This window comes from Muscardinus avellanarius (assembly GCF_963383645.1).
Source record: "Muscardinus avellanarius genome assembly, chromosome: 15".
NCBI lineage: Eukaryota > Metazoa > Chordata > Mammalia > Rodentia > Gliridae > Muscardinus > Muscardinus avellanarius.
The window spans coordinates 32,822,499-32,844,970 of NC_137801.1; the positions used below are offsets into that span (position 1 = coordinate 32,822,499).

General features: G+C 43.8%; 1 protein-coding gene across 1 annotated transcript in view; it reads right to left on the minus strand.

Moving 5' to 3' along the window:
- Positions 1–1,674: 1,674 nt before the first annotated feature.
- The window catches only part of CDKL4 (cyclin dependent kinase like 4), a gene marked incomplete at both ends in the record, with an annotated part of 40,283 nt that continues 19,485 nt past the window's right edge, over positions 1,675–22,472 (minus strand). Inside the window, 5 exons of the mRNA XM_080711867.1 lie at positions 1,675–1,776; positions 4,326–4,460; positions 9,006–9,062; positions 14,910–14,992; positions 17,948–18,145. Of these exons, the coding sequence (XP_080567993.1) occupies positions 1,675–1,776; positions 4,326–4,460; positions 9,006–9,062; positions 14,910–14,992; positions 17,948–18,145 (575 nt within the window). The remainder of the gene's footprint in view (positions 1,777–4,325; positions 4,461–9,005; positions 9,063–14,909; positions 14,993–17,947; positions 18,146–22,472) is intronic.

Consider the following 22,472-nt stretch of genomic DNA (forward strand, 5'->3'; position numbering starts at 1 on the left):
AATGGAGTTGCCTTTTATCTTTTCTTCCTCCTTTTCCTTGCACCTGTGATATCCTATTAAAAATGCAAGAAACCTGCAAATCTGAAGAGGCACATTCTTGACAAGATAAAAATAAGACCCGACAACTTATTATATTCGCATTGAGAATGTTAAGACGGCCACAAACGCCCATGTAAAAATCCTTCCAGTGGCAAAGTAACTATTGTCAGATGTTGTAACCCCCAAATAACCAAATTTGAGGAAGTTTACACAGCCTTATTTGTAAATGCAATAGACGTTTAGAGGCGCACATAGGATGTTACTGTTTCCTAATAACACTTTGTGCTTAATTCTTGGAGGAAGGCAGAAATAATTTTTGGGATAATGTGTCTTTGCAAAATTGGACGACCTTCAGGTAAGCATGCCAGCTCAGAAGCAAAAAGAGTTGATGAAACAACCTGAATTTTTATTGATGGGAACATCACTGTTTTTTGTCTTTTGCCAGACAGTGATAGACAGCCCTGTGCTGTTATTTTATATGAGTTCCTTGTGAGCAAACTAAACATTCTTTCAACCACTGTGCTTCATTTTAGATATCCAGGATAGAAGGCAACTACTGTGATGTTTCAAAATTTGTAAGAGTGTGTGTGTGTTTGTGTGTGTGTGTGTGTGTGTGTGTGTGTGTGTGTGAAGTTTATTTGAAAAAAATATTCCAGCATAATTCTGGCTCAGCTAATGAGGTGTTAACCTCATTCTGGAGAAAGAGATGCAAAATGAAATTAGCTGAAGGATAATATCCCTGCTCTTGTACGTGTTTACAAACCCAGCCTGATTCAGATGTGCGGTTCAGGGCTGCACACGTTCACAGAGGCTATTGGTGCAAACATTTGGAAGAAAGTATTGGCAATGAATTGTTTAGCTCACGCACTCGGAGGACTGGCTTAGGTACCAGGATGATTTAGCCAGGAAAAAAGGATAAGGCCTCACAACACACCAAAGGTAGCAGTGGAATCGCAGCCAACTTCTCGAGGGCGTTGTCCTGAGGGGTGATTCCTTCTTGTTTGTCCAACAGTCTGCTATGTATGGAATTTGAATGGAATTTTCTCTAGCTAGCTTTAAAAATAGTCATCGATGTCTTCTGAGGCAGAGAAAGTAGATTCTGCCTTAGAACCAAGGGATAGACTTAGAAAACCTTCCAACTCTCCCTTCCTACACCAACTTAAAAATACAAAATGCCAGCATTGCTCAATAGATCTGGTTACAATGGGAGTGATGTGTGAGCAGACTATCACCGCTCACCCCAGGGACAGCGAGGCAGGGGATGTGATATGGCTTTAAGACATTATGTGGTCAGCTGAAGCAAGATGATATATGTAAGTCTCTTTCATAAATCAAAGTACAAGCCCACAAATTCTCAATATACATTGTCTCAGGAGGGGCAGCTCTGATGAAATGGAAAATGTCTCCTCCGTATGTCAGTTTCAGGCTTTAAACATTCAAGAAAACGTTCTAAAAGATAAAGTTGGCGTGTAAAAAGCACAGGGAAAGGAATCAGCAAGGATCAGAGCAAAACAGTTCTAGAAGGCATCTTAATTTTCATATGGCTCATTTGCATTTGAAACACTGAGAATTCCTATCTGGCTTGTACAAAAATATGTACATATTAAATTACTTTGCACTTGAAAGAACATTTTCCTAAATGTTTGGAAGATGATCAAATTTTAACTGGAGGACTTGTTTTCTTCCATCAGGTGTGGGGGAGATGTGGCTTCCTGGTATGAGAGGCAACAGTTGATTCTAATAGCAGAACAAGACAAAAATAAGAAAGTACATTGAAAACAATTCCTATAGGTGCAGTTTGACTTAAAGGTGGTACATCAAAACAAAACAGGAATACAATGGTTCAAAGAAGTCACAAGAACATCAATTTAAAAATTATTCCTGATTACCTTTCCAAAAACTGTGGCCTTTTAATATCTGAAGATTAGGTTCTAGGGGTTATTCTAGGATTCTCATAGATAGACTATTATTTTATTTCAACACCTTGAGTATCCTGTCAGTGTTTAAAAGCAGATCTCCACCAGCTATCAAACAATGACCTCAGGAGGCAACATTCCTACTGTCTCACTATTTAAAAACTAGAATATCGATCAAACAGCAAAGACTTTGCACCCTTTTACTTTCTCTGATAGACACTATTGAGTCTTATGGAAGGTATTGGGTCATCCACTCAAACCTAGAAGCCAGGATGTAGGTAGAAATTTGAACTCACAAAATGAAACCACCCTAAATAAAAAGATGTTTCTGTAATTTTTAGTTCTTATTCTCCTTCAATATGATCATTTCTAGGAATGTTCTTAGAAAGAGAACCCCAACTTGCAAGGCATGCTGGTCCTCCTCTTGGCCTTGCGCTCTGGACCTCCCTGGTGAGGGGCTGGTCCAGCGTGGCTTCATGGCGGGGGCTGCGTGGGGGCCCACGTGCAGTGGATAAGGTGCAGTTTCCCAAGGACGCAGAGCACAGCGTGATCTCTGTAAATGAGGTTATCTGGTGCCCGCTGCACTTTTGTTTCTTTTCCTTCTGTTGTCCCTGGTCTCTGTGGCCTCTGTAAAGTCCCTACTGGGGATCAGCGGGGCTCAGGCTATGGGGGGAGGGTGGCACTGGAGCCTAAGGAGAGTGGCCCAGCCCTGAAGGCCGCTTCCATGAGGTTCCCCTAGTACAAAGGGAACCAGGGGGACCAAGAGGCGAGATGTTTTTAAGGGGGCAGTGACCTTTCATATACAATTCAAACTGTGGGTTGGCTGTCTGCTTCAGACTTATTTAAACAAACCCTAATCTTTTTATTTAAATGTCAGCTGCACTGGGTTTGATTTGCAAAAGATTAATGGCCTATATAATAAAAATTTGAATACCCAGAGATTTTGCATATACAGAAATAATTTAGCATTTTATTTTACTGATTAGTTTGATTTTCCTCTCCCAATGAACTTTTATGTGAACTGTTAGGAGACCAGGAAAAAAGAAAAAAAAAACTGCTTTTGCTTTTCCCTTTATGGTAGACATGCTAATGAGAAGATAAATGACCAAAAATTAGATAAAATTAGATAAAAGCAAGCACAAAATGTAATAACTGTCAGTCTCTGGTAAATTGAAAATTACCATCTTGGTTTAGTAGTAACAATATTCATCTATTTACTTATTTGTTTGAATAACATTTATTAAATACCTTCTATATATCAGATATTATTTTAGGTGCTGGGTTTACAAGGTGAAGAAAAAAAGTAAAAACCCAAAACCAAAGAAACCTATGTCCATGGAGTGTATGTTTGTTCTTTTGTTTCTTTGATGTTTTTCGTGTGTGTGTGTGTGTGTGTGTGTGTGTGTGTGTGTGTGTGTTACTGAGGATTGAACCCAGGGGCAGTCTACCTCCAAGCTATACCCCCTAGCCCTTTTATTTTATTTATTTATTTTTTGAAACAGGGTCTCCCTACGTTGCTGAGGCTGTCCTGGAGTCTGCGATCCTCCTGTCTCAGCTTCTGAAGTACTGGGATTAGAGGTGTGCCCCCTATGCCCATTAGAAGTTATGATTTAACTTCTAACTTTTTTTGGAACCCAGTGAAGGACAGTTAACTAATAAATTGTGCGAGTCATGTTTGTCATAATAAATGTCATTTTTTTCCTGCAAAATTGGCCCCTTTTAAGGTAGGAACTGTTCTATCAATGTCTGGCTTCATCCTTCTGTAACCAGTAGAAATTTTTTCTTGGTTTTGAGCTTGGAAAAGGCAGACCTAACTGCTTTGGGGGCAAAAGATACAAGACTCAAACTTCCTGTGTTTTACATCTGAGGGCTAAAAAAGGGACTGGGATTCTTTTCCTAATGGTGGCAAAACTCAGTCCTTTTGTAATCAGGTTTTACTGTACAGAGTTGTCGTGTTTTAAGTACATGATCTGGCAGGTTGTATATCTAATCAGTGTAGTAAAAGAGTTGCTCAATAATTTAATTCAAATGTGATCTGGGGACAGGGGCTTGCAACTCTAAACCCAACGACTCAGGAGCTGAGCAGGAGGATGGATAACTTGGGCCCAGAAGTTGGAGACCATCTTGGGCAAAATAGTGAGACCCTGACTAAAAGGAAAAAAAGTATAGCTTGAATAAGATTTTGCAACAATCTGGAGATATTCATAGTTCTAGGTTTTATTACAGCAGTCACCAATATTTATTAAGATAAACACATACAACTAAACCAGAACAGAAAAAGGTATTGGTGTCTACCTTGTCTCACTTTGGAAGGTAGAAGGGAAAAAAAAGAATAATTTTTACAGCACTTTAACTTTTGAGTGGAGGTACCTGCTGGCGCCTTCTGTTTCTTCCCTCAGTTTGTGCTTTCCTCTTCATTTGATCCTCTATTAAAGACTCAAAGTAGGGGCTCTCCAGGAGTTGGGCACAGGTTAACCTGTCGTCTGGATTCATCTTCAGACACCCCTTAGGATAAAAGCAAAGTGGGTTTATAAGAGTGGGGCTTATTTCCTGACAGTGCCCTAAAACTCCCTCCTCCCCTGTGGTACTGGGGGTGGAACCCAGAGGCTTTCTACCTCTGGGCTACACTCCCAGACCTATTTTATACTTTATTTGGAAACAGGGTCTCACTAAGTTGCTGACAGCCTCACTCAGTAGCTGAGGCTGGCTTCGAACCTGTGCGATCCTCCTGTCTCAGCCTCCCAAGCAAGGAAATTACAAGTGTACGCCACCACGCCCAGAAATTTTTTTTTTTTTAATTTTGAAACAGGGTCTCACTAAGTTGCTGAAGCCAGCCTTGAATCTGTGATTCTCCTGTCTTGGGTTTCCAAGTATTGGGATGTACAGATATGTGCCACCATGCCTGGCTTGTCTCTTCTTAGTCTTGAAGGCACTACTGTGGGTTGAATTGTGTTTTCCCCCAGGTGCCCCCCTCAAATATATGTTGAATTCCTATCTTCCAGTACCTTAGAATGTGATCTTGCTTGGAAATAAGGTTTTTGCAGATGTAATTAGAGTGAGGCTATAAAGGGATAGGGTAGATGCCCTAATCCAATAATGATTGATATCCCTATAAGAAAGAAGAATGGAAAGATAGACACGCCAAGGAATGCCTGGGGCTCCCAGAAACTGGAAAGGCTCGCCAGGATCCTTAAGAGTCTTTGGGGGCTGGGCGTGGTGGCACACGCTTGTAATCCCAGCATTCGGGAGTCTGAGACTGGAGGATTGCGGTTCGTGGACAGCCTCAGCTACTCAGTGAGGCCCTCGCAACTTAGTGAGTCCCTGTTTTAAAATAAAGAATAAAAAATAGGGCAGGGGGGCATAGCTTGGAAGTTGAATGCACATGGGTTCCATCGCCAGCCCTGCTTAAAAAAAAAAAAAAAAGTCTTAGAGTCTTTGGAGAAATCCCATGCCTGCCAGCACCTGGGAAATTGAGTCAGGCACCTTGTCCTTGCCATTTTCTTCTAGAACACTACTCCCTGCAAATAAACTAAGAGGCAGTGCTATGAATTTTACTATTTTACTTTCAAATATATCTTGAATTCATACAGCCCCATCCCTTTTCATTTTTTATTTTGAGACAGGTCTTGCTCAGTTATCATGTTCTGGCCGCCAACCTGCAATTCTCCAGTTTCAGCATCCCAAGTAGTAGAATTACAGGCGTGCACCACCACACTCAGCTGAAATTCACGGTCATCTATGAGCTTTCAATGTACGGAAATCCATTCCATCACTGAATACCTGTAATGGAATGTCCCTCCAGCCTTCACAGAAACAATGTAGCAATATTGGAAGTGGGGGCTTGGCTGTTAAGGAGGGGGTTTGGGGGCGTGTCCTTGGGGATTATAGGTTCCTCCTCTCCCTGCTCTTGTTCTGCTTCCAGCCTTTATGATGTGAAAGCAAAGCCTTTACGCGCCCCTGGCTCTGCTTCCTGACACCATGCCTGGAACTCTGCAGGCCCAGCCTAACATGGACTGAAACTCGAAATCCCCAAAAACTGTCAACAAATAAATCTTCCTTTCTCTAAGTGGTGTGGGCATGGTTTTTGGATCATGGTAGTGAGAATGTTGACTGAAATAGTATCTACAAGTTTTAAGAGCACTTTCTGATTCTAAGGAAAGGCTGATAGTGCTGAGCTGTTCCATGGTGTTTGAGCTGGAACAATGTCCTGTGTGATTAATTTTGGGAGCACCAGTATTGATTGGGTGAAGGCAGAACTCTTGAGTCCTTGTCTGCCTGGATGAATTACTTCCTGGACATGAAGAATTCGGTGAGTTCTCATAGGTGCTCCCCGATAGAAATGCTAACAACTCGGAAAAGGGCCCGAAGATGGGATATGAGAAACTAGAACTGCAAAGTCCAAGTCACTATCCTTTTCTCAAAAATAAAAAGACTTGATCCTTTTCAAACTTTGTAGAAGTACCGGGCGTGGTGGAGCACGCTTGTAATCCCAGCATTCGGGAGGCTGAGACAGGAGGATCGCGGTTCACAGACAGCCTCGGCTACTTAGTGAGGCCCTGTGCAACTCAGTGAGACTCTGTTTTAAAATAAAAAATTAAAAAATGGGGCTGGGGGTGTAGCTTGGAAGTAGAATGCCCCAGGTTTCAACCCCAGTATCGGAAAAAAAAATTATAGAAAGACCTCTAAGAAATTTGTAAGCATCTACAGTCTTCTTTCTTTCCCTTCTCATCCCATTTATTAGAGAATCAGTAAGAAAAGGTACAATGCAGGAAAAACACCAACCATCACAGCACAGTGATTTCTCCCCTTCACCCCCCATGCCACCCAGGTCCCATATTCCCATCAACATGGATTTAAGTTTTGAGGTTCTTTGGTTGGGGGTAACAGTGGAGAAGGAGCTGGATGAGAAGAGAAGACTTAAATCTGGCTCTGCCTCTAAGTCCCAGTAGAAAGGAGCTGCAAGTACAGTCTTCGTGATGATCAGACTAAACTGCCATACTGGTAGAATGATCATGACTATGCCGAAGAATGAGTAATACATAAAATAAAAGACTGTGCCCAGGGTCTCATTTTAAACCCAATGAAGATACAAAGGACCCACCAACGTTGGCCACTTCATGCCACCACTATCCCTGGCACCGCTACCGTCCAACATTTCACCCACCCAAGCACTTCCCTGCGTAGGTTATGACCTGGTCCCACGACAAAATTTATCTGTTGTTAAAGATGCCTCGGTTGTTATTAAAGAAAGTCTTATTTCATCTAACATGGGCAGGGATCTAGGAGACGGGGTAGCCATGACATGTCACAATTCTCCATCACATAACGGCCGGCTACTTAGATCTCTGGTCAACACTCATGGGTTTGAGTTAAAGAGTTAAGTAACTAATTTTGATTTGAATCTTGGGCAAGGCAACAGGGTGCTTCACTTTTGGAGATAAAGACTTACAGCTTGTCTGATACCTTAGAGTTTCTACTTCTGGGGAGTTTTCGGGTTAATCTGAGGAACAACCAGGTGGACTCTGGCTTCTACCCGAGAGTGGGCTGGGCTTGCAGTGACTGACCTCCCCTCTGTGTGGAGGTTTTGCGGAATGCTGGTGGGTCAGAACAAAGGCAGAGAATGGGGCTTGTAGGACAGAACCTGCAGAGTGCTGGGCGAAGGGCGGGTAGAGCAGCAAAGCAGGGCAGACAGCAGCTGCATCCACTGGAGCAGTGGTAAGAACACACCGAGGCTCTGAGTCTCAGGGGCACTCAGACTGAAGCAACCCAGTACCCTGAATAATCACACCCTGGCAGTGACCAGCACCTACTACCAATGCTGGTCTACAAAGCTGATCCTGGGTCATCCAAATGGCCTACCACCTGGATCAGATGAGTCTCAAGCTGAGTTCATCCTAATCACCCAAGGGGATATTTCAAGATACAGATTCCATGGTGCCAATCATGGAGATTCTCCTTTTGTGAACCCGAGGCCAGATACTGGAACTGTGTTTTTACAAAGCTCCCAAGTCATTCTGGTGAGCAGACCCATTTGGAAACCACAGCTACACACAGAACTTAGAATGTTAGAGTAGATACCCTGATTGGTATCCTCACACCTGTCCCCCAGAGGCCTTTCAACATCCACGTTGGGTGGAAGCTCACATCTTCTGGAGTGGCCTCTGTTGGTCAAACACAAATGGCAGACTGGTCATCAGTAGGTTGTTTCTTCTTCTTATAAAATTTAGTGCTATGCTTGACCATCTCTCTGGGCCTAATAATATGGAATTGGTCTGGTGTCTGCACGACTTTGACTTTGCTTGGTCTTCTACTAATTTTAGTGGATATATTAGAACTGTTGCTGTTTAAACCACTGCTGTTCCTTTAGCTGTCATTAATTAATTAATCAATTAATGGTACTGGGGGTGGAACCCAGGGGCTTTTCTACCTCCGGGCTATACTCCCAGACCTATTTTATACTTTATTTGGAAACAGGGTCTCACTAAGTTGCTGAGAGCCTCACTACATAGCTGAGGCTGGCTTCAAACCTGTGTGATCCTCCTGTCTCAGCCTCACAAGCACTGGGATTACCTGGCTGCTGTCATTATTTTATAGTTTTTTTTTGGTTTTTTGGGGGTTGTTTTGTCAGTGTTTGGGATCTAACCCAGGCTTTGCACTTGCTGGAAAGCTCTACCACTGCACTCCCAGGCATGTTCCTTTTGTTTTTTGTTTTTTTTTTTTGCGCAGGTGTGGGGATGGAACTGAGGGGCATTTGACCTCCAAGCTACACCCCCCCGTCCTGTTTTTTTATTCTTTATTTTGAAACAGGGTCTCACTGAGTTGTGGAGGGCCTCACTAAGTAGCTGAGGCTGGCCAAGAACCTCAATCCTCAGGTCTCAGCCTCCCAAATGCTGGGATTACAAGTGTGCGCCACCACGCCCGGCTCCTTTTACTTTTTAATGATTGCTTTATCCTTTGACACTATTTGCCCACTGTCCATCCCTCCCAGAATTATCAACTTCAGTCATTACAGTTTTCAGTCGATAATAGTTATAATTAATTCTTAAGTACCTTCATGAAATTCAAAGCCACAGGAGAAGCACCCGAGAACTTTTCCTCTAGAGTTTCCTGGAAAATAAATGAAAGAATTTCAATATTACATAACAACAAAGTAACATATATTTCTCGTATATTAATAAGAAAAACATGTTAGAGAAATAGCATTTAGTATTTTAGATAGTTCCTTTTAATTTCGATAGAACCATGTTCTCATATAATTTTATACTACACTGCAAAAGTTGGAAAGACATTAAACTGGAGTGATTTTCTTAATTTCATGATGTCTTAAAGCTGATGCTAGTAGTTTCAGGAGGAAAGGAAATAGGAAAGCTTCAAATGAGGCTGAGACGGGAGGATAGAGGTTTGTGGACAGCCTCCGCTACTTAGTGAGGCCCTTTGCAACTCAGTGAGACCCTGCTTCAAAATTTAAAAAGAATAAAAATTAGGGCTGGAGGTGTAGCTCAGAGGTAGATTCCCCCTGGGTTCCATCCCCAGTACTGCAAAAACAAAAACAAAAAACCAAAAAACATGTCAAGCTGAAAAAAGTCCCCAGCTAGTCGTGCGGGCGTGGTGGTGCGTGCTTGTAATCCTAGTACTTGGGAGGCTGAAACAAAAGGATCTCAGGTTTGCGACCAGCCTCGCAACCTCATGAGGCCCTCTGCATCTCAGTGAGATTTTGCTCCAAAATGAAACATAAAAATAGGGCTGGGCGAGGCTGGCATCGGAGCCTGCCATGAGGCATGACCGGTGCTGGGGCCTCCGAGGTCAGGATCGGAGCCTGCTGAGGGGTTAGGCTGGTGCTGGGGCCAGCAAGGCCGGCACCGGAGCCTGCCATGAGGCAAGGCCGGTACTGGGGCTTCCGAGGCCGGGATTGGAGCCTGCCGAGGGGTGAGGCTGGAGCTGGGGCCAGTGAGGCTGGCATTGGAGCCTGCCGTGAGGCAAGGCCGGTGCTGAGGCCTCCGAGGCCGGGATCGGAGCCTACCTTGAGGCAAGGCTGGTACTGGGGCCTCCGAGGCCAGGATAAGAGCCTGCCAAGGGGTTAGGCAGGTGCTGGGGCCAGCGAGGCCGGCATCGGAGCCTGCCGTGAGGCAAGGCCGGTACTGGGACCTCCGAGGCCGGGATAAGAGACTGCCGAGAGGTTAGGCCGGTGCTGGGGCCAGCGAGGCCGGCATCGGAGCCTGCCGTGAGGCAAGGCCGGTACTGGGGCCTCCGAGGCCAGGATAACAACCTGCCGAAGGGTTAGACCGGTGCTGGGGCCAGTGAGGCTGGCATCGGAGCCTGCCGTGAGGCGAGGCCAGCATCAGAGCCTGCCGTGAGACATGGCCAGTGCTGGGGCCTCCTAGGCCGGGAATGGAACCTGCCGAGGGGTTAGGCCGGTGCTGGGGCCAACGAGGCCGGCATTGGAGCCTGCCGTGAGGCTAGGCCGGTGCTGGGACCTCCGAAGCCAGGATTGGAGTCCTGCCAAGGGGTTAGGCCGGTGCAGGGGCCAATGGCCAGCATCAGAGCCTGGCGTGAGGCAAGTTCACTCCTGCGGCCTCCAAGGCCAGGACCAAAGCCAGCTTAGGGGGTAGACCTGTGCAGGGGACGGCGAGACCAGAACTGGGGCCTCCCATGAGGCAAGGCCGCTGCTTGAGCCAGTGAGGTCTGGATCAGTCCACTGAGTAGCCAGGCCACTACTGGGACCATCAAGAGTGGGATCAGTACTTGCAACGCAGCATGCACAGAGAAATATCGCAGAAAATATAAATCAGCCGCTTCTCTTAATTAGCAATAACTAGGAGGAAAAGGGCAACAGGAAGAGGTTGAGCTATAGAAAGGGCCCTATAGTGAAGCAACTAATGTGACCAATCAGAGGGTATGTAATACTGGAGGACGGAGCCTCTTTAAAACGCAGGAGGTACATAAACAAATGTATCAAAGTAAATCACCAAAGAAGCGTGGGATGGAGGGAGGGGGAGGGAATGGGATGAGGGCTGGAGGAGGGCTAATTGGATGATGTGTGCTTGTATATCCTCTCAAGTCTTGTACTCCAATGTGATTGATATATGACTACAATGCACCAATTTAAAAAATAAATTAATTTAAAAAAATAGGGCTGGGGATGCTGGGCGTGGTGGCACACACTTGTAATCCCAGCATTCGGGAGCCTGAGACAGGAGGATCATGGTTTGCGGACAGCCTCAGCTACTTAGAGAGGCTCTTTGCAACTCAGTGAGACCCTGTTTCAAAACAAAGAATAAAAAATAGGCTGGGGGGGGCGGGCGTGGTGGTGCACGCTTGTAATCCCAGCATTCGGGAGGCTGAGACCAGAGGATTGCGGTTCATGAACAGCCTCAGCTACTACTTCGTGAGGCCCTCTGCAACTTACTGAGACCCCGTTTCAAAAAAGAATAAAAAACTAGGGCAGGGGGTGTAGCTTGGAGGTCGAATGCTAGGGCAGGAGGTGTAGCTTGGAGGTCGAATGCCCCTAGGTTCCATCCCCTGATCAGAAAACAAAACAAAACAAAAAAAGGCTGGGGGTGTAGCTCAGAGATTGAATGCCCCTGGGTTCATCCCTAACCTAAAAAAAAAAAAAAAAAAAAAGGGCTGTGGATGTAGCTCAGAGGTAGAAAGCCCTGAGTTTGACCACATACACATACAAGACACACAGCGGAATCCTGCTACAGCATTATAATATCTGTGTCTGATCTATTTATGAGGAGGTTTTGAGCTTTCATGAAAATATGTTGAACCACATGTATATGAGCAATACAGAAATCAACAGAACGATAAACATGAAATCCAGAATCGTAGTGAGGGGAACAGACAGCGAGCTTCTACTCTACTCAGAGTGGGCAGCAGACTCAGGTGAGTTTGTTGTGTCTTTGCTTGTGCGTGTGGAGGGGGTTCTGGGCATTGAACTCAGGGTCATTCTGCCACTGAGCTGTAACCCCAGCCCCTCCTCCTTTTTTATTTTGAAACAGCTTCTTATTAAGTTACCTCACATTGGCCTCAAACCTACAATTCTCCTGTCTCCACCTCCCAAGTATGAGATTACAGGTGTCTGCCACCACACCTGGCCTGGCTTATTCTTTATATTAAACATATGTTATATAAATAATATTTTGGAACTTCTAGTTCAGCCTTTAACTTTGTATTACATGTTAAATTTTTTTTTTTTTTGCAGGTCTGGGGAGGGAACCCAGGGGCATTTGACCTTCAAGCTATATCCCCTGCCCTATTTTTTATTCTTTTTGAAACAGGGTCTCACTGAGTTGAGGAGGGCCTCATTAAGTAGCTGAGGCTGTCTGCAAACTGCGATCCTCCAGTCTCAGCCTCCCAAATGCTGGTATTATAAGTGTGCGACACCATGCCCAACTTATATGTTAAAGGTTTTTGTGTGTGTATGTGTGTGTGTGTGGTACTAGGGGTGGAACCCAGAGGCTTTCTACCTCGGGCTCCACTCCCAGACCTATTTTATATTTTATTGGGAAACAGGGTCTCACTAAGTAGCCGAGGCTGGCTTCAAACCTGTGCGATCCTCCTGTCTCAGCCTCCCAAGTGCAGGGATTACAAGCGTGCGCCACCATGCCCGGCAATGTTAAAGGTTTTAAGAAATACAATGAAAAGGAAAAAAAAGTGTATAAATCAAAGTATTCGATAAAATAACTGACTTAAAATGAATAGGGTCTAGAGATGGCTGGCACTGATAGACCCTCAGCTCGCCCACACATGACATGCACCGGGATCTGGCTTCTCAGGCTCTTCCTGTCCCCACTCTGCTCTGGCTCCTACACAGCTTGAGGGGATGCGGGCCTCTGTCCACGGTCCTTCCCTTCCCTAGGCAGGTTCTAAACCATATAGAGTTTGAAAGGTCATGGTCTGAACTTGGGTAACAGGGACAGGAAATCAATGTCCACAGAGGGTAAGAGGGTCAAGTAGTTACTGCTGATACATTCCCAGATAAAGGCAAAGACGAGAGTCAGAGTGCAGAGATGATTACTAATTTGGAATTTAGCGAGTACGATGAGAACCATTTTGTAGAATGACCTTCCATGGAAACAGATATGTAAATAAGGGTTTTATTGATCTAATCTTTGTTTTATAAGCTGAAAAAAATTAAGAGAACGCACATTTCCATAATAAGGAAGACTAAGTACTGTTTATAAGAACATAATTATTTCTGGGAAATTTGACCTTGTTGCTTTGGCCAAAGAGATCACTGTATTATGTAAGATACTAAATATAGTTTAACTTAAAATTCATGTTAAATTAATCTTTGAATTAACTGGAAGGTAAACATTTATTTATTTATTTATTTATTTATTTATTTATTTATTTATTGTGGTACTGGGGATGGAAACTAGAGGCGTTCTACCTCCAAGCTACACCCCCAGCCCGATTTTTTATTTTTTATTTTGAAACAGGGTCTCACTAAGTTGTGAAGGACCTCACTAAGTAGCTGAGGCTGTCTGGGAACAGTGATCCTCCTGTGTTAGCCTCCCAAGTACTGGGATTACAAGCGTGGGCCACCATGTCTGGCTTGAATGTAAGCTTTTTATTTTTTCATATTTTTTAATTTTTTTTCTTACAGTACTGGGGATGGAACCCAGGGGCATTCTACCTCTAAGCTACACCCCCAGTCCTATTTATTATTATTATTATTATTATTATTATTATTATTATTATTAGTGTGTGTGTGTGTGTGTGTGTGTGGTACTGGGGGTGGAACCCAGGGGCTTTTCTACCTCTGAGATATACACCCAGACCTATTTTATATTTTATTTGGAAACAGGGTCTAAGTTTCTGAGAGCCTCACTAAGTAGCTGAGGCTGGTTTTGAACCTGTGATCTGTCTCAGCCTCCAAGTACTGAGATTACAGGTATGCACACCATTCCTGGTCTTCCTCGTTCTCTCTCTCTCTCTCTCTCCCTCCCTCCCTCCCTCCCTCCCTCTCCCTCTCTCTCTCTTCAGGGAAGGTGAAGGATCTCATTATGTCACCCAAGCTGGTGTTGAACTCCTGGGCTTAAGCAATCCTCTTGCCTTAGTCTTCCAAGGAGCTAGGGCTATCACACACGGTTTTATGCATTTTTCACACAGTATTTTCTGTGCCAGTATTAGAAAATTGCTCTGGTATTAATTTCCAAATTGTAAAAGCAGTCAGAGTCTGGGTGCTACACAGGCTCTCAGGCAGGGAGGGGTGGCGGCCTTTACACTGCAGAGCTCCCCTCTCTCTGCGCTTTGTTCTAATGATTAACCTATAGTAAGGATGTAAAAGAAACGAAAGCTTTTAGCCTTAAAAGCCCTAGAGACAACTGAAGCCTTTAGCCCTGGAGATACATAGAGGCCATCAGTGCCTCTGTTTACCTCCTCTCCTCTATGGCCTGGCCTGGGTGTAGGAAAGGTAAACTCTGTGTGGCTTCAAGGCCCCCATAGTTGATGAGCAATCAATACAGCCCAATACAATAGAGGGGGAAGTCAGGTAGATTACTGACCTCTGCACTTTGTAAGTGCACTGTGTCCAGAGGCAAAAAGGCGCCACCTGGCTGAGAAATAAGCTCGCAATGCTGATAAGAACATCCCAATACAAAATCTATTTAAAGGCCGGGAATGGAGAGGTCAGAGTTCTACTTTCAGGCTCTCCAGTGTGCCTGCACACTGCTTTTTCTCCTCTTTTCTTTTTATTTCCTACTGATCTTGTAATACAGAATTGTTAAAGCTGCACCAAGCTATTAGTTTTAATTTTCCTATTCAACAAATCCTACTTGAATAGAGGAAAACAAGCTCACAGTGCCATCACAACAATAACGTTTTCAATCTGGATTAGTATTTTATATGGAAAAGAGAAGCCCAAATCACAAACATTAAAAAAAATAACCTTGTTTTTATAGGATGTGTCAACACAAGTAATAAAATACCCAAAACAGAAGAGTTTACCATGTCTTCAGGTTCCGGTATACTAATGCCATGGAAAAACTGGTTACTTTTAAAGATAGATTGATGTCTTGGGATTAATTTTCCTGTAAAATACAAATCACAAAGCTCATGAGAAATTTGCTAAGAAATTATAAAGTGTATAAATGGCCAAATTCCAAGGTCCAGGTAGGAAGGAAATATTGTGCCTGATTGTTTCTCCAGACTTGGGAGGCAGGGGCCCCGGCATCGGCATGTCCACTCAGGGAAGGCCAAGTCGTCCACGTGATGCTCTTTGCCACATGTGGGTTAGTCTGCCATTCAGCCTCCACCAAAACACGGGCTGAGGAAATGGTGCCGAGGACGTCACACATATCTCATTTAATCTCACAGCAGTACTGCTTTTTTTTTTTTTTTTTTTTTTTTTGGTACTAGATGGAACCCAAGGACATTCTATCTCTGGGCTATAACCCAGCTCTATTTTTTATTCTTTATTTTGAAACAGGGTCTCACTAAGTTGTGGAGGGCCTCACTAAGTAGCTGAGGCTGGCTTTGAACCTGTGATCCTCCTGTCTCAGCCTCCCCAGCACTGGGATTACAAGCATGTGCCATGGCACCAGGCTCAGTATTGCTATTTTTAATCTTCATATATCAGTGAGGAAAGTGGGGCTCCGGGAAGCTTAACAGCTTGCCCAAGGTCCCACGGGAATGAAACGACAAACCCAGGATTCAAACTCGGGTCTATCTAATATCAGTTTAATGAGGTTAGAAAATCAAACAAACAGTGCACACTTAAAATAGGATCTGTAGTGGTACTCTCCACACTTTCACACTGCAGAAATCTCTAGGAGGATGTGTTAGAAATAGGCAGGGGACATTTCAGCTGCGCCGCCGCCAGGGAGCCTCTGGGCAGGAGATAGTCCATGTTTGTACCGTGAGCACAGGTCTCTCTTCCAAACAGGTAGAGGTCAACATTGATGGCTGAGGATGCTAACCCGTGATAAAAGCTCAGGAAAGACCCCCCTGGAATCCTATTCCTTCCTACTCTGCACAAAACCGATGTATGACTTTAGGCCAATCATGGAGGCCCTTGAGCCTCAGTGTCCTCATTTACAAAAGTAAACAGGCATGAGTAAAAGGGATATAACAGCTGGGTAAAGTGGCCCAGGCCTGTGATCCTAGTACTTGGGATGAGGAGACAGGAGGATTGCAGGTTCAAGGCCAGTCTCAGCAACTTAGCGAGACTGTGTTCCAAAATGAAAAATAAAACTGGGGTGGGGATGTAGCTCAGAAGTATAATTCCTCTGGGTTGAATTTCCAGCACTCCTCCAAAAAAAATTTTTTTTCCTTAAGACTAAAAGATACAGCACGTGTGAAAGTAACTTGTCAATTCTCAAGTCATTTTAAAGTCATTTAAAATTCCGGCAGCCACTTGCATCAGGAAATCAGACTCTTATGCTCTAGGGGTCTGCAACTAAGACCCTCCAGCCCAATCTGGCCCAGTTCCTGGCTTTGTACAGCTGGAGACTTGAGAATGATGTTTATACTTTTAAATGGACTAAAAAGAAGTCAGAAGAAGAACAGTATTTTGTATCATGTGAAAACTAGGAAAAAAATGCATTTGGTATATTGTGTGTGTGTGGCTGTTTTTATTATTATTATTATTATTATTATTATTATTATTATTATTATTATTATTACAAGAGCAGAGCTGAGAAGCTGCAACGGAGACTGTATTGTAGGTTTTCTGAGCGATACAGCCCCCCTGGGGGGCTCTGGAAGTTAATATAGGTATGTGAAATAATGCAAATTTGTCATTGCATTTTTCTGTTTATTTGCTCAAAGAAAATAGATTTCACTCAGCATGGTGGCACACACCTGCAATCCTACTACTTGGAGGCTGAGACAGAAGGATTGCAGGCTCAAGGCCAGCCTCAGCAACTTAGGGAGACTCTGGTTGGAAATTGTCCCTGGGTTCAATCCCCAGTACAAAAAGAAAAAAAAAAAAAGTTCAAAAAACAAAGGCAGATTTCCAGGAGGGGGGGTGAGCACTAAGTAATTTTTTTTCCTAAAAAGATGTTAGAGCTGGGCATGGTGATGCACGCTTGTAATCCCAGCACTTGGGAGGCTGAGACATGAGGATAGCACAGGTTCGAAGCCAGCCTCAGCTACTGAGTGAGGCTCTCAGCAACTTAGTAAGACCCTGTTTCCAAATAAAGTATAAAATAGGTCTAGGAGTATGGCCCGGAGGTAGAAAAGTCCTTCTTGGGTTCCATCTCCAGTACCACAAAAAAAAAAAAAAAAAAAAGGATGGTAAGCTAAATAAGTTTGGAAATCCCTACAAGAAGCCCCAAATACTTTTCACCTGGTCTTTAATACAAAAATTTGCTGACTCCTGCTCTACAATAAATAAGGCAAACCTTTCTTATAGTAGACAGGAACTGCTCCCTGTCTCTTAGATTAGGCTCTGGGCAGCTGACTCTTATCCTCATCCCTATCTCATCCTGCCACAGAAGTAAATATATAGGTTACTCCATAGCTAATTGGTTTCTCTTGAAGGAAATATAGATAACGTGAGTTTTTGGAATCTGAAAACTCACTTGAGAGGAAATGTGGCTCTCCGGTCTGAGAAAAGGATGGGGCTTTGACTACAACCCAGAACCCACAACCACCATCCTGAGTGGCAATAAAGCTCCCCTTAAAAAAAAAAATAAGCCAGGCGTGGTGGTGCCTCAGCATCCGGGAGGCTGAGACAGGAGGATGGGGCTCGCAGACAGCCTCAGCTACCACTTAGTGAGGTCCTTTGCAACTCAGTAAGACCCTGTTTCCCAAAAAAAAAAAAAAAAAAAAAAATAGGGCAGAAGGTGTAGATTGGAGGTAGAATGCCCCTGGGTTCCATCCCCCAGTACTGCAAAATAAATAAATAAATAAATAAATAAATAAATAAAAGATAATAAAAATAAAAAATAAAATAAAAATAAAGCTCCTCTTCGCTTTATAATAGCATCCAAATTCTGAGACACTTTAGCATCTTCCTAAGTCATAAAAAGTTCAGTTCGTACCCAGTGTTCTGATTATCAGGTAGAGCTGGTCCACGTCTGATTTCCCAGGCCAGAGCGGCTGGCCTGTCAGGAGCTCTGCAAAGACACAACCGACGGCCCATATGTCGACTGAAGAGCCGTACTGCGTGTCACCCACCAGCAGCTCCGGGGCTCGGTACCACCGAGTGGCAACGTAGTCAGTGTAGGCGTCTCCTGGAACTGCAAGGCACGGGAAGAACAGGTGAGTCACGTTCTCCTTGAACTCGTGCCTAGCGCTTGCCTGACTTGCAGGCAAATTCTGACTGTCAGAGGCGGGATCCTGCTAACAGTTGACGAAGGAAGGCACTAATTGGGCACACAGTTCCACTGTGCTTAGAAGACAATAAATCCCACTTTCAAGAGCCCCTTAGTGGGGTGTGGTGGTGCCCGACTATAGTCCCAATAGGAGGGGAGACAGGAGAACTGCAGGTTCCAGGACAGGCTCAGCAATTTGTCATAGCCTTCAGCAACTTAGTGTTTCAAAACAAAAATAAAATAGGGTTGGGGGTATGGCTCAGGGGTAGAATGTCTCTGGGTTTAAGCCCCAGTAACATACACATGTGCACACACACATCACACACATGACCTCAGCTAATTAATATCTTTGTCATCCCAAACTGGCAAGAATTTCTGAATGTAACTTCAAGTCTAAACCAACCAGTGTGTGTTTCCACATTATTATCAGCACAGAGCTTGTTGTTGGTTGAACTGTGTCCCCCACAAAAGGCAGGGTTGAAGTCCCAACTCCTGGTAACTGTGAACATGACCTTAAGTTGGAAACATGGTCTTCGCAGATGTCATTGAGTTACGATAAAGTCACACTAGATTAGCAAGGACCTAAATTCAACAGTAGGTATCCTTAAAAGAAGGCCATAAGGACCTAAATTCAACAGTAGGTATCCTTAAAAGAAGGCCATGGTGAGCTGTGCATGGTGGTGAACACTTGTAATCCCAGCATTTGGGAGGCTGAGATTGGAGGATTGCAGTTGGCGGACAGCCTCAGCTACTTAGTGAGGCTCTTTGCAATTTAGTAAGACCCTCTTTAAAAAAAAATAGGGCAGGAGGTGTAGTTCAGAGGTCAAATGCCCCTGGGTTCCATCCACAGACCCGCAAAAAGAAAAAAAAAAAAAGAATAAAAAATAGGGCTGGGGGTGTGGCTTGGAGGTAAAATGTCCCTGGGTTCCATCCCCAGTACCAGGAAAAAAAATATATGAAGACCATGGAGAGACACAGAGACACACAGGGACAACTCTCCAGGAGCCAGAGCAGACACTGCAGCCCAGGAGCTCTGCCACCAGGAGCAGGAACCCCCCTGGAGCCTTCAGAGGAGTGCGGCTCTGCTGACTCCTTGACTCTGAACTTGGGGCCTCCAGAACATTGAGGGAATAAATGTGATTTGTTTTAAGCCGCACGGGTTGTGATTATTTACGGAAGCTACAGCTATAGGAAACTAATGCAGTATGGGACCATGGCATTAAACAAAATTTTCTATCCAAATCTGTTACACAGAACTCACTGTGACAAAGACCTCAGTGTGACTCCTCGTCCTATGAGCCACGCATGGTGTGTGGCAGGCAGATGGCAGAGAGCTAGGCAGAGCTCACTGGCCAGCCCTGCCCCACTGCGCCAGGTGCTGACCCCACAATGCTCATGACTCCAAAGTACCAGGAGCCCCACCATTTTCCTTTGAGGCTGACAGCACGTTGGTAAGATGATTCTATGGGACTTGGACTGGCAAGAGTTCATCTACATATGAACTCTACAAATGCATAACAGGAAGGACAGTTTTAAAGCCAGCCTACCTGGGCGTGGTGGCACATGCTTGTAATCCCAGTACTTGAGAGGCTGAGACAGGAGGATTGCAGGTTCATGGCCAGACTCAGCTACTTAATAAGGCCCTCTGCAACTTACTGAGACCCTGTTTAAAAATAAAAATAAATAGGTCTGGGGGTGTAGCTTGGTGGTAGAGTATCCCTGGGTTCAATCCCCAGCACCATAAAATAAACAATAAAAATAGTAAGACGGCCGGGCGTGGTGGCTCACGCTTGTAATCCCCGTGCTTGGGAGGCAGAGACAGGAGGATTGCGCAGGTTCGAAGCCAGCTGCACGCGCTGGCTTAGGAGACCCTGTTTCCAAACAGGGAGTCTGGGAGTATAGCCCGGAGATAGAAGAGCTTCCAGGAACCCCAGTACCACCAAAATAAATAAATAAATAAATAAATAAATAAATAAATAAATAAATAAATAAATAATAGTAAGACGGCCCAGCTAGCAGACATGAGGTGATGGAGAATTCTCTAACGGCTTTCACAGTGGTGAGTCAAGATGGCCTTTATTACCTAGTGTTCTTTCATAAAGTTATACAAACTTAAGTGATTAAAATGAATAAAACACCAAGAAATTTGGAAATGAAGAATAAGAAAGAAAGCAACAATCAATGACAATTCTCACCACCCATCGATTAAGTCAGCTGCAGGGTATGTGTGGGACATCTTTGTAGCAAAGAACTCATGCATGCACACTATAGAGATTATGAAAAATATGATAAGCCAAAAAGTAATAATAAGCCAGGCATGGTGTTTATAATCCCAGTACTTGGGAGGCTGAGATAGGAGAATTCCAAGTTTGTGGCCAGCCTCAGCAACTTAGGCCCTCAGCAACTTAGTAAGGCCCTCAGAAACCTAGTGCAACCCTGTTTCAAATAAAAAATAAATGAGGGGTGTAACTTAAAGGTAGAGTACCCCTGGGTTCAATCCCCAGTAGAAAAAAATAGACAACACACACACACACACACACACACACACACACACACACACAGAGAAAATAAACTTGAGTTTTACCACCCAGGGATACTTTCTGTTAATCTTTTCATGTATTTCATTTGAGGGTTCTTTTGTTCTTTGTGTGTGTGTACGTGTGTGTGTGTGTGTGTGTGTGTGTGTGTGTGTTACTGGGGATTGAACCCAGGAGCATCTATCTCTGAGTTCCACCTCCAGCTCGATTTTTTATTCTTTACTTTGAAACAGGGTCTCACTAAGTTGTGGAGGGCCTCACAAGTTGCTAAGGCCTGCTATCCTCCTGTCACAGCCTCCCAAGTACTGGAATCACAAGTGCACCTCCAGATGTTTCTTTGTTTTGTTTTGATTTTTGTAACAGCATAATTGTTTTAGTACTTTTGGTCACACAGACTATATATAATTTGGGGTCCTGATATTTTCATTTAATTTTTTTGTGGTTCAGGGGATTGAATCTGTGGGTCCTCTACCTCTGAGTTATACCCTCAGCCCTTATTTATTTATTTACTTATTTATTTATTAATTAATTCATTTATTTGCAACAAGATTTCACTAGATTGCTAAGGGCCTTACTAAGTTGCTGAGGCTGGCTGTAAACCTGTGATCCTCCTGTTTCAGCCTCCCAAGTATTGAGATTACAGGTGTGTACCACCATGTCAGGTTATCCAGTCAAAATTTCTGGGACAACTTTTCAACTTGGGCCCTGAAAAATGGCTCCTGCAAAGAAGGGTGGCGAGAAGAAGGGCTGTTCTGCCATTAGTGAGGTGGTGACAGGAGAACCTGCCGTCAATAGTCACAAGCACATCCATGGAGTGGGTTTCAAGAAGTGTGTCCCTTGAGCACGCAAAGAGATCCAGGGATTTGCCAGTAGGGAGATGGGGACTCTGGACCTGTGCACTGATACCAGGCTCAACAAAGTTGTCTAGGCCAAAGGAATAAGGAATATTCCATATCAAATCCAGCGTAACAGGGATGAAGATTCACCCCACAAACTTTACACCTTGGTTACTATGTCCCCGTTACCATGTTCAGAAATCTGCAGACAGTCAACGTGGACAAGAACTAACAGATGAAACCAAATAAAAGTTCTTAAACTGACTTGAGAAAAAAAATTTCTGGAACAGATGACCCTTAATATTAAACTTGGTTCTGAGGTTCTTTGTTCAAAAAAGGATGACTATGTTTGCTGTAGGAAGAATCAGCAGAAAAGCAAGAATGCCTATTCATGGAAAAATCAAATATATTTATATTTTTAGTAGAACTGCTAGTTTAAGAAGTTTTGCCAGCTCATAAAGAAAAATCTCCAAAAGGATTATTGATAAGGTAACTTTTATATGAAGTTTTTTAATGTTTTTAATGTTTGTAATGACATACACATGTAAGGTTTTTCATTATTTTTGTGATCAAGTTGGGTACTTTTGTAGTATAGAGTGGATTCCAGGAAAACACCCCAAGACTGACATTGCATTCATAGGAAATATCAGATGACTATTATTCACTTAATTTCCTGAATTGAGGGTCATATGTATTCCCGTTATTTTTTCTATGTGTTTCCTGTATAATTGAGATCATTCTGTATACATCAGTTTTTTTTTTTGTTTGTTTTTGTTTTTGTTTGTTTTTGGTGGTACTAGGGCTGGAACCCAGAGGCTTTCTACCTCCGGGCCATACACCCAGACCTATTTTATATTTTTTTTGGAAACAGGGTCTCAC